This window comes from Pristiophorus japonicus, chromosome 16 (assembly GCF_044704955.1).
Source record: "Pristiophorus japonicus isolate sPriJap1 chromosome 16, sPriJap1.hap1, whole genome shotgun sequence".
NCBI classification, from domain to species: Eukaryota; Metazoa; Chordata; class Chondrichthyes; family Pristiophoridae; genus Pristiophorus; species Pristiophorus japonicus.
The window spans coordinates 108,084,201-108,096,885 of record NC_091992.1 but is presented as its reverse complement, the minus strand read 5'-3'; the positions used below and the strand labels follow the sequence as shown (position 1 = coordinate 108,096,885).

The 12,685-nt window shown below is 42.0% G+C and overlaps 1 protein-coding gene across 1 annotated transcript in view; it reads left to right on the top strand.

Moving 5' to 3' along the window:
* LOC139226701 (complement C1q tumor necrosis factor-related protein 1-like) overlaps nucleotides 1-12,374 on the top strand; it is a 36,989-nt gene extending 24,615 nt beyond the window's left edge. The window contains exon 3 of the mRNA XM_070857656.1: nucleotides 6,432-12,374. Coding sequence (XP_070713757.1) covers nucleotides 6,432-6,982 — 551 coding nt within the window. The 3' untranslated portion in view covers nucleotides 6,983-12,374. The remainder of the gene's footprint in view (nucleotides 1-6,431) is intronic.
* The last annotated feature ends 311 nt before the right edge of the window (nucleotides 12,375-12,685 follow it).

Genomic DNA, 12,685 nt, shown 5'->3' with positions numbered 1-12,685 from the left:
CTTATGCATCATTCCAACGTTCACCGGAGATGTGCCTTTATGGGGGCACCTAGGGTGTCCAGTATTAGCGCCATCCCTCAGTTTTCTCAATTTAGAAGAACCGGTCCATTACGAGCTGGCGACGTGCGACTCTTGATCTGGCAGCATCTCCACGCTGCCTCCCCCGTGGATGGTGTGGCTACCAATGGGGATCTCACCAGGCTCCTCTTCATCGTCTTCCTCCTCCTGAGGTGGGCCTGTAATCCCTACTGGCAATGCTTGGCTCCTCATGATGGCCAAGCTGTGCAGCATGCAGCACACCACAGTGAATTCGGAAACCTGTTGATGGGAGTATTAAAGGCTACCTCAAGAGCGGTCCAGGCATCAGTCTGCCTGTTGGAGATGGCATATCTCTGTCAGCACTTTATTTCATAAGCACAGCCTTCTCACACACTGCTCCTCGGAGAGCTCAAGGTACTGCTTATTCCATACAAACCCATGGGGGGGGGGGGAAGCTCTCCTCTTCAGACGTCTTCAGCCTCTCCTCATCCATGGCCCGACATGGCCAAGAGCCCTTCTTCTAGCTTGACACCGTCGAGCAATAGCATGGAGCATGATACGGTGGCGAACTAGTAATGCCCCCATTAAATTCTCTCACTGAAGTTGTAAGCGCACTATAACGGCAGATAAAACTGCTGCTTTCAAGTCAGAGTTTGACGCAGCGTGCTGTGCGTAACTGTTGCAGTCAGTGTGACCTGCGATGTAGGATCCTCCTCGCTCCATTTAAAGGGCGCCACAAATACCGCCTGCTGCACCCTGGGAAGGCCTGGTTTTTCAGGCGTTTCCTGGGCGGGCATTAGGGCCTAATTTTGCATCTGGGGCGCTAGGGGAGCATTGAACAACGATTGATGTCATGATCTCAGTGAAACTAGAGGGCGGGGCGGTAAGTTTCTGCACCGCTGCAAACCATGAGCCAAATTTGCAGATAGGTTGGTAAAAGCTGGACACCCACCGTAACGCCGAGAAACACCCTTTACCGCCCCTGCGGGGCACTACCAGAGGCACAAGGAGGCGGAAAATACTGCCCCAGGTACCTGAAATTTGTCTTACAATATTTGCCAAGAAGTTCCATAGCTCAATGAATAAACTTTGGGACATTTCTGCTTGGTAAATGGCTTGTTAGCTTGAGAAGTATTTAAATATCATTGTTGGAGGCGCACCATTATTGGCTGCTGTTTTATCATTCCCACTAACAAAATCACATTTTCAGAAAGTCTACATTTCACAACTGTACATGCCTGTGATTTCATGTGTGAGTTGTAAAGTACAAAAATGGGATCTCTCCCATTTTTCTCAATAAAATATGCAATTGGAAAGCCTTCCGGCATTGCATACACTTGAGCCATGGTTGTGGGGGAAAATACAACCTGTTGGTGCTACCAAACATCTAGTTAAAATATTTGGATAAGCAAAAGATAGGAAACTGATCTTCCTTGCCTATTTTGGTGTTTTGTAGGGACGGGTAAAAATCCAAAATGTGAAGCACCTGGTGCTTCATAGAATCATGGAATCAGAGAAATTTACAGCACAAAAGGAGCCCATTGGGCCCATTGTGTCCTTGCAGGCTGACAAAGAGCTAGCCAGCCTAATCCCACCTTCCAGCTCTTCGTCCATAGCCCTGTAGGTTATTGCACTTCAAGTGCATATCCATGTACTTTTTAAATGCTATGAGGGTTTCTGCCTCTACCACCTTTTCAGGCAGTGAGTTCCAGACCTCCACCACCCTCTGGGTGAAAAAAATTCTCATCAAATCCCCTCTAAACCTCCTACCATTTACTTTAAATCTGTGCCCCCTGGTTATTCATTACTCTGCTAAGGGAAATGGGTCCTTCCTATCCACTCTATCTAGGCCCCTCATAACTTTATACACCTCAATGAGGTCTTCCCTCAGCCTCCTCTGTTCCAAAGAAAACAACCCCAATCTTTCCTCATAGCTAAAATTCTCCAGTCCAGGCATCATCCTTGTAAATCTCCTCTGTGCCCTCTCTAATGCAATCACATCTTTCCTGTAATGTGGTGACCCAGAACTGCATGCAGTACTCCAGCTGTGGCCTAACTAGTGCTTTATACAGTTCAAGCATAACCTCCCTGCTCTTATATTCTATGCCTAGGTTAATAAAGGCAAGTATCCCATATGCTTTAGAAACATAGAAATATTGAAAAATAGGTGCAGGAGTAGGCCATTCGGCCCTTCTAGCCTGCACCGCCATTCAATGAGTTCATGGCTGATCATGCAACTTCAGTACCCCTTTCCTGCTTTCTCGCCATACCCCTTGATCCCCCTAGTAGTAAGGACTTCATCTAACTCCCTTTTGAATATATTTAGTGAATTGGCCTCAACTACTTTCTGTGGTAGAGAATTCCACATGTTCACCACTCTCTGGGTGAAGAAGTTTCTCCTCATCTCGGTCCTAAATGGCTTACTCCTTATCCTTAGACTGTGACCCCTGGTTCTGGACTTCCCCAACATTGGGAACATTCTTCCTGCATCTAACCTGTCTAAACCCGTCAGAATTTTAAACGTTTCTATGAGGTCCCCTCTCATTCTTCTGAACTCAGTGAACCACCTCTTAACCACCTGTTACCTTCAGGGATCTGTGGACATGCACTCCAAGATCCCTCTGTTTCTCTGCACTTCTCAATGTCCTACCATTTATTGTGTATTCCATTGCCTTGTTAGCCCTCTCCAAATGCATTACCTCACACTTCTTTGGATTGAATTCCATTTGCCACTGTTCTACCCACCTGACCAGTCCATTGATATCTTCCTGCAGTCTACAGCTTTCTTCCTCATTATTAACCACACAACCAATTTTTGTATCATCTGCAAACTTCTTAATCACACCCCCAACATTCGTCTAAATCATTGATACATACCACAAAAAGCAAGGGACATAGTACTGAGCCCTGCGGAACCCCACTGGAAACAGCCTTCCAGTCACAAAAACACCCATCAACCATTACCCTTTGCTTCCTGCCTCTGAGCCAATTTTGGATCCAACTTGCCACTTTGCCCTGGATCCCATGGGCTTTTACTTTCGTGACCAGTCTGCAATGTGGGACCTTATCAAAAGTCTTGTTAAAATTCATAAACACTACATCAAACACACTGCCCTCATTGACGCTCCTGGTTACCTCCTCAAAAATCACGTTAGTCAGGCACGATCTTCCCTTAACAAATCCACGCTGACTGTCCTTGATTAATCCGTGTTTTTCTAAATGAAGATTTATCCTGTCCCTCAGAATTTTGCCCAAATCATCTTAGTCATCTGCATTGTGGCTGGCCATTACCTCTCCAACTGTGAAGCATGGAACCAGCCAGCCAATATTAATGGAGCGAGGTGGTGCAGAAAGAGTCAGAACAAAAACAAATATCATTGACGGGCGTGTTCATCTGCTGACACTAACAGCAAATATGCCCAACCAGTGTGGTCTGGCTCCTTTTCTTGGATTTGTAAATGAAAATGTTGCTTTTGTCAACAGTATTCCATAATGATTCCATTACAGTGGCTTGTGCTGTTTTTAATTACCAGGCTCTATCGGAAAATTAGAATCAGTAAATGCTGCAAAAGTTTCAAACTTTTCCAGGGTCTCCAAACAACGAATGAAGCATGATCACTTCTAAACAATGTGAGCAGTTTGAAAAAACTTGCAAACTATAGAAATGGTTTGAAGTACATCTCAGTGTGTGCTTCTGCATGTAAGATAATTTAATTTTGGTACAAGATTTGAACACATAATCCAGGCTGATACTTCAGTGCAGTACTGAGAGAGTTCTGTATTGTTGGAGGTGCCATCTTTCTGATGAGCGATTTAACCAAGGTCTTCCTGTTCAGGTAGTTGTAAAAGATTCCTTTCCTATTGGTAGAAAAGCTGGGAATTCTTCTGGTCTCCTGGCCAACATTCATCCCTCTACCAACACCATTAAACCAGATTAGCTGGCGATCTATCTTATTTGTTGTTGTGCTGGACCATGCTGCGTGAACATTTGCTGCCATGCTTGCTTACATAACAACTTCACCCCTCTGTCTCTCCCTTGATGTTTTACTTCTAAAAAAGTACTTAATTAATTGTGAAATGCTTTGGGATGACTGGGGATACAAAAGGCACTATAAATTCAAGTTCTTTGTTTCTTTCATTTGCAACATCTGTCTGTTGATAGATTAAAAATGTTAGGGCCGATTTTAACTTGTGACTGTGGCAATAAATGGCTGGTAGTGGGTGGTTGAACCATTGCTGCCCATTTACCGACGAAAGTTAAAATACGCTTTTTTACGTCGATGGTCACTACTTGCAAATTTTTTCCATTATAAATTCCTCCGTCCGCATTTACAATGGAAGATTCCTATGTAAACTTGTCACGCCCTAATTACACTCTCCTGCTGCACTCCCGGGCTCCACTCCTTTGGTTGTACTGGCTGTTTCAATTATTTTTACTGGCATCTTGGGCCCTACTTTGCCCAACGTCAGTACAACATCAGGCAAAGTGAAAGACATCTCGATGAGACACATGGGGCAGAGATTGGCAGACCAATTGTATCGGAGATAAGATTTACAATGAGAGAGTTTGAAAGATGACAGTATCATAGAATCATAGAATGGTTACAGCACAGAAGAAGGCCATTCGGCCCATCGAGCCCGTGCCAGCTCTCTGCAAGAGCACTTCAGCCAGTCCCACTTCCCTGCCCTTTCCCCATAGCCCTGGAATTTCTTTTCCTTCAGGTACTTATACAGTTCCCTTTTGAAAGCCACGACTGAATCTGTCTCCACCACCCCTTCAGGCAGTGCATTCCAGGTACTAACCGCTCGCTGCGTAAAAAAAGATTTCCTCATGTCACCTTTGGTTCTTATGTGTCCTCTGGTTCTCGACCCTTCCGCCAATGGGAACAGTTTCTGTCTATCTACTCTGTATAGATCCTCATGATTTTGAACACCTCTATCAAATCTCCTCTTAGCCTTCTCTGCTCTAAGGAGAACAATCCCAGCGTCTCCAGTCTATCCATGTAACTGAAGTCCCTCATCCCTGGAACCACATTTTTGTAAATCTTTTCTGCACCCCCTCTAAGGCCTTTACATCCTTCTGAAAGTGCGGTGCCCAGAATTGGACACAATACTTCAGCTGAGGTAGGAACAGTGTTTTATAAAGGCTCATCATAACTTCCTTGCTTTTGTGTCTGTAGGGCTGGATTTACGGTTTTGTTGTTTTTGGGGCGAAAACGGAGGCGGGACGGGAAAGTTACTGGCCGGGAATAGGTTACGCGCTCCTAAGAAATTTTTGCCATTTGGGACCCGAAGCTCCTGACCTGACACAGAAGACCTCGCTGCCCCATTTCACGCCACTCCGGGGCGAAACTCGGAGCACAAAGGACCCGAAAATGCAGACATTTATTTATGAAGCCCAGGATCCCGTATGCTTTTTTAACCACTTTCTCAACCTGTCCTGCCACCTTCAACGATTTGTGCACATATACCTCCAGGTCTCTCTGTTCATGCAGCCCCTTTAGAATTGTACCCTTTAGATTATATTGCCTCTCCTTGTGCTTCCTACCAAAATGTATCACTTTGCACTTTTCTGCGTTAAATAAATCAGTAATAAATCAAGGATAGATAAATCAATGGAAGAGAACAGAGAGATTGGGATAGAGGAAAGAGAGATCAGTATAAAGAAAGGAAATGATCAGGGACAGACATTTATGTTCTGACATGAATGTACAAAGATATCTTGAAACTTTAGAATTAGTTGGCAATAGGTTGGCATTGACTGTAAAAGATATGTGGGCTCCATATTATAATTCAAAACTACAGTACAAAATGAAGATGGGTTCAGGTCACTGCAGGTGGAGTATGTTCTGGGTGTTGTCCTGGTGCGGGCATGGGGAGAGGGCTTATCAAATATTCCCTTTGTCTTTCCACTGATTAAAATCCAGATCATCCTTGGGGAATGCAGTTCTCATCTGGCTGACTGGTAAATATCACGAATGAAGTTAGTAAATTCAGTGTATAGCACAAAATCAGCAGTCTGTCTCAGAGAGAAAACAAAGGTGAATAAACAAGTAAATTATTGACTAATATGAACGGTTGGTAGGAAGCCTCAAGAATGTTTATTAAAAGAAAATTCTCAGTCCCTATTTTTAAAAATTATTTGACATTTGTCATACTTGTGAGAACTGAAAATGTCACACTGATAAGATGGGGTGGGGGTGGTGTTGACTATTTTAGAGAGATCTGAGTTGAATCTAATCATTGCTCCATTTAACCTTGAATTTTTGATTCCAATACGAGCTGCAAAGTCCTCGCTTGCCTTAAACCAGTGAAGAAGAACACAGTTAGATAGATACTGTCAAGCTACAATGATTTACTGCTTATTAATATGTTATTTAATTCTTTTTTAGGTGAGAAGGGTGACAAAGGGCCACGAGGATCTTATGGTAAAAATGGAAAAGCAGGAATACGAGGATCACGGGGTCTGGCAGGTTCAAAGGGTACAAAGGGAAGTATAGGCAAGCTTGGAGAGCCATGCAAACTGTACTACGCTGCTTTCTCTGTGGGCCGAAAGAAAGAACTACACAGTAATAATTACTACCAGACCTTGATATTTGATACCGAGTATGTCAATTTGTACGATCAGTTTAATATGTTCACAGGGAAGTTTTACTGCTCCATTCCAGGTATCTACCACTTTAGCCTGAATGTACACACCTGGAATCAGAAGGAAACCTATATGCACATCATGAGGAATGACAAGGAGGTTGTCATCCTCTATGCCCAGCCCAGTGATCGCAGCATCATGCAAAGTCAGAGCATTATGATAGACCTGAAACACAATGATGAAGTCTGGATTCGTTTGTTCAAAGGAGAACGGGAGAACGCCATTTTCAGCGATGGCTTTGATACTTACATCACCTTTAATGGTTACCTGATTAAACCAAACAGTGAGATTTGAATAAATAACAAAATAAATAACTCTTCAATTAATGTGGGACAGTTATTAGGAAGCAATAAGGAAGATTAATAAAGGGAAGCTTCAGGTGTCTGTTTTTAAAGTTGTTTTATATCTCTCATCTTGATTTGCAGTGACTAAAATCATCTTAGTTGCTCGGTACATGTTTTTAGCAACATGCAGGCTCCATTTCCCAAAGCACCGAAACTTGCACTTGGTGTCGTTGCTCTTTTTGTTTCCAGCATGCTCCGGTGGTATCATAGGGACTGCCAGTATTGGTGCTTCTATGTGTCATCCAGAGAATACAGTGAAGCTTCAGACCTTCCATGTAATGTAAAGAGCAAGAGTACTGATAGTAGAGTCTTTAACAGCTATGCTGTGACATTCTTCTGCATCCACTCGAGCATCATAACATGTGTATGTCCAATTAGTGTTGTGCTGTCAAGGTGCGGAAACAGCTAGGAGATCGATGAGATACGGTTCATAAATATCTGAAGTGCAATGCGTAACAATCTTAAAAATGTATCTTGTGGGACGAGATCACTGCAACTACAGCAATGCAACTATTCTGTGACTGTCTAGAGGGGGCAATTTTAACCCCCATCGAGAAATTGACAAGATCAGTTGCAATGCTAGTTTTGCACGTCACCCCATTTTACTCACCACTGAAGTCAATATCGAGTAATATTGGGTGGGGTGTAAAAGAAACATTCCACCTGCCCATCTACTTAGGTTCAAATTACCCACAAGGATAACGTCTGAGATCCCTGGCATTTCCCTTTAAGTAAACTGCTTTCTTTTTGATTGTCAGTCTTTCCGTAGACTCTATTTTTATTACAGTTCCATTCACGTTTTAAATATAAAAGTTGTGACTGTAAAATGAAACAAATTATGTTAATTTATTGAACACAGTTTCTGCAACAGCAGAACCCCCAGGCACTTAAGCCTAGATTTTCCAATTGGTTTCAGATTAAAAATGGGTGTGAATCAGTTAAAATGAACTAGAAATTAAAGTGAAGAACCATTGCCAGTTCATTGCCCATTTATTGCTCATGAGAGTAGGGGAATTTTAACTTCCAGACCTCATCTGCATCCTTGCTGTCAGTTACCTCTCTGATCTTGGTGCACCCTGCTATATAATGGACATAATTTGTGGCCTATTTTATAATATTCAAGCTGGTAGCCATTTTGTGTCATTCTTGTTATGCAGCTCACAACAGAATAGTACTCCAACCCAAAAAGAACCTTCCTCTAAGTCTCACTTCCTTTGGCACAATTGCTATGGTCTCATCTGAAAAGTAGTGTGTTCTCTGTGCTGCTGGACTCCTTCCAGATGTTGTGAAGCACCAAAGAAGCTCGCTGCCTTGAAAAGCCACAAACCATTAGAGCTGCCCGTTTAAATCCTGCAGCAGCACCCAATTTCTGGCCCTAAAAAGGACAAATCACAGGCATTTACAAAGCCAGCAACCTGGCCTCTTTTATGTTAATGAGACTGATCCCAGAATGCCAGGCAGGATCAGTGCACTGAAAGTTGGGCAGGTGCTCTTCCCGCATCTTCTGACTTCTGTACAAGCTTATTCCTGATTTAGACTACAATATTGCAACAGGAGTAAAGAAACAAGCAAGATTTGCATGCGCAAACAAATATGAGCAACTTTTAATTTTTCTACCATACTTTTGTGAAATGATGGGCAAGTAAAAATTATGGAGTCTACAAGATATGGTTGACTAAAATGGAAACTTATCCTACTTGAACCTTGAGTATCAATTCCTGTTATGGTCAGTTCCTTTTGTGTATGTGGATGCTAATTGCATTTGCAGATAGCGCCAAAAGTTGCCTGTAACGATAAGTGATTTCCACTTTGACTATGGTTTTAATAAGGCTTGATTTCTGCTTCAAAATGATACCCAGCTATAACTCCGCACATGCTGTTTACGCAAAAAACTAAAAAATGATATAGTGCAAAATGATATTTGCGAATTGCTTTTTTAAATAACCTACGAAATAATTTCAGTACATTACAAGAGGTAAACATGCTTTCTGGAATCTGGTAGCAATCTTTAATATGGACTAATTTAAATTAAAAAAATAAACAACAACAACAAAATAGCTGCACTGTAGGTGAACACAGAATACTTTTTGTGGAAATGAGGATGATGTATGCCAGTATTGGGAACAGATCATACTCCATTTTAGAAACCCATTGTTAACACCAGTGCTCCTAGGTCAAGTGTAGCACAAGACTGATGCAAAGTAAAGGACTCTCTGCTCAATCCCAACCACGTCACTTAATCCCAACCGTAGAAGAGCATTCACTATCTGCAGCATCAGTGTGAAACTGCTCCGAATCATTTCCAGTAGGATCCTTGCAGCTAGCACAGAGGGACGAGACTATTATCCCCACAGCCTGGTCTGGATTTGATCCCGTACGTTTCAGGCACACTGCCCTGATGTGGCGTCTCATATGAGCTGGATAAATGCTGAAATTAAAGGACAGAAGCATTGAGTCAGGATACATTAGAGCTCATCTTCTGAATCTAAACACTATGGGGGTGTGACTGAAGGAACTTTACTTGACTAAACTCTGTTTCTAATATTATCAATCAGCTTCTGAATGTCATCGGGAAAACATAGAAACATAGAAACATAGAAAATAGGTGCAGGAGTAGGCCATTCGGCCCTTCGAGCCTGCACCGCCATTCAATGAGTTCATGGCTGAACATACAACTTCAGTACCCCATTCCTGCTTTCTCGCCATACCCCTTGATCCCCCTAGTAGTAAGGACTACATCTAACTCCTTTTTGAATATATTTAGTGAATTGGCCTCAACGACTTTCTGTGGCAGAGAATTCCACAGGTTCACCACTCTCTGGGTGAAGAAGTTTCCCCTCATCTCGGTCCTAAATGGCTTACCCCTTATCCTTAGACTGTGACCCCTGGTTCTGGACTTCCCCAACATTGGGAACATTCTTCCTGCATCTAACTGTCTAAACCCATCAGAATTTTAAACGTTTCTATGAGATCCCCTCTCATTCTTCTGAACTCCAGTGAATACAAGCCCTGTTGATCCAGTCTTTCTTGATATGTCAGTTCTGCCATCCCGGGAATCAGTCTGGTGAACCTTCGCTGCACTCCCTCAATAGCAAGAATGTCCTTCCTCAAGTTAGGAGACCAAAATTGTACACAATACTCCAGGTGTGGCCTCACCAAGGCCCTGTACAACTGTAGTAACACCTCCCTGCCCCTGTACTCAAATCCCCTCGCTATGAAGGCCAACATGCCATTTGCTTTCTTAACTGCCTGCTGTACCTGCATGCCAACCTTCAATGACTGATGTACCATGACACCCAGGTCTCGTTGCACCTCCCCTTTTCCTAATCTGTCACCATCCAGATAATAGTCTGTCTCTCTGTTTTTATCACCAAAGTGGGTAACTTCACATTTATCCACATTATACTTCATCTGCCATGCATTTGCCCACTCACCTAACCTATCCAAGTCACTCTGCAGCCTCATAGCATCCTCCTCGCAGCTCACACTGCCACCCAACTTCGTGTCATCCGCAAATTTGGAGATACTACATTTAATCTCCTCGTCTAAATCATTAATGTACACTGTAAACAGCTGGGGCCCCAGCACAGAACCTTGCGGTATCCCACTAGTCACTGCCTGCCATTCTAAAAAGTACCCATTTACTCCTACTCTTTGCTTCCTGTCTGACAACCAGTTCTCAATCCACGTCAGCACACTACCCCCAATCCCATGTGCTTTAACTTTGCACATTAATCTCTTGTGTGGGACCTTGTCGAAAGCCTCTGAAAGTCCAAATACACCACATCAACTGGTTCTCCCTTGTCCACTCTACTGGAAACACTGAGATCTATTTTCTGCACAAGTCAGAGATTGGACCTGGAACATCCTGGCTTGTATGGGGAAGTATCTTACTTATCCACTGAGCCACTGGGAGAACTCGACTTTTACTGACATCATATATAACGTGTATCATGACATAACATAATTGGGTTCAATAAACTATTTGGGGATTGATGGTCTGAATTATGATCATCTGAATATAAATTGTGTTTACTGAAGTCAACTTCAATCACTTTATAAGAGTATAGACTTTCCATTAGCTTCTCAATATTAAAGTAATCCAGTTTCACTGTCTCCACAAGGTAATATTATTTTCTGTCACTTGTTTCCATCATTTCTGCACTTGAATGTTATAACATAGTTTCTGCTGCCTTTCCATTGTTTCATTAATGCTGAATTATTCCATCACTTTAGTGTTTGTGTTTATTCAAAGTCATCATATTTAATGTTGTATTATCTTTATGCACTGCCAATGTATTGAATTAGCATTATACATAAATCATATAACATTGCTGTTATCACTCATCAGTGTTCATACAGCTGCATTCCCATGGCCTTTCTTTTGTGTTACCATAGAATCTGAAGATCTCATTTCTGAATATTTATAATATTAAAATCACTTTGCTACAAAACATTTGTTCAATTTGCCTAAAATGATTAGTTAGAACAGACCATTTAATATGCAGAAGTAAGTTAAGAAGAATGGGTTAATGTGTGTGGGCAATCACATGCAAGGATTTTAATACTATGAATTGCACATGTTGGTGATACATTCCAGATCATTGCCCTTTCATCTTTGAGAAAAATGATGGATTCTAATCCTGAAAGCAGTGAGAAAGGCTTCCCCTTTCTGATAGCTACATTGGACATAAGTGTTATCATGATTTGCTGCCTATTTGAGAGTATTCAAGCTGGTAGCCATTTTGTGCAATTCTTTTGTGTTACCATAGAGTCTAAAGATCTAAAGTTGGTCGAAAGACATCAGAATGAAATGATTGCATGCAAGCTAGAAACTGGAGATTTGCTTCACTGAATGTTCTGAGCACTTTATATAGGATTCTTTATTTTAATTTATTAATCAAAAGGTTGAACAGGTTCCCATTGGTTCTATAGTTTATTTCCACTCCAGTGGGGAGCTTGTTGAGAGTGAGATGAAGCATTGCAGCGAGGAAGATTGAGGAAAGCGTTGGTGCGATGATGCAGCCCTGCTTGACCCCGTCCATTAAAGTAGAGTAATTGTAATTTCCGCATTGGAGTGTACAGTCACCTGAGAACTCACTTCTAGAGTGGAAGCAAGTCTTCCTCGATTTTGAGGGACTGCCTATGATGATGATTAATCAAAAACCAGTCCAGTTTATTGAAGTCTTTTTTTAAAGGCTGAAAAAAGAGTTTGGAAAGGGAATGCTATTCGTTTACTGGACATTATCCAACTTTCTGTGTATGACAATATCATTTTATACTTTCTAGTATATGCCTAATATTTGTGTTTTAAGTGTAAATAAATTCATTGAGTAAATTTATCCTGTTCAGTTGGGTCACAATGACAATATATCTGCGTTTTGAATTGGTTGGAGATGTAAAGAGGACTCTATATTAATTCCAGTGCCATTACAAAGTAGAGCAATTGTAAACCATAGGCTACACAATCTGCAGAATTCCAAATAACAAAGAGCACAGATCACACACAGTGATTCTGGTACAACTGATGAAGTACACTGGTATTTTAGAAAGCCCAAGCTGCAAATCTCTATTCCAAGTGACCTCAGATGAGCTAGTAATAGCACAGTGGAGTAAAGGCTTAATGCACATGTTAGGGTAGTTTAAGAGGGGT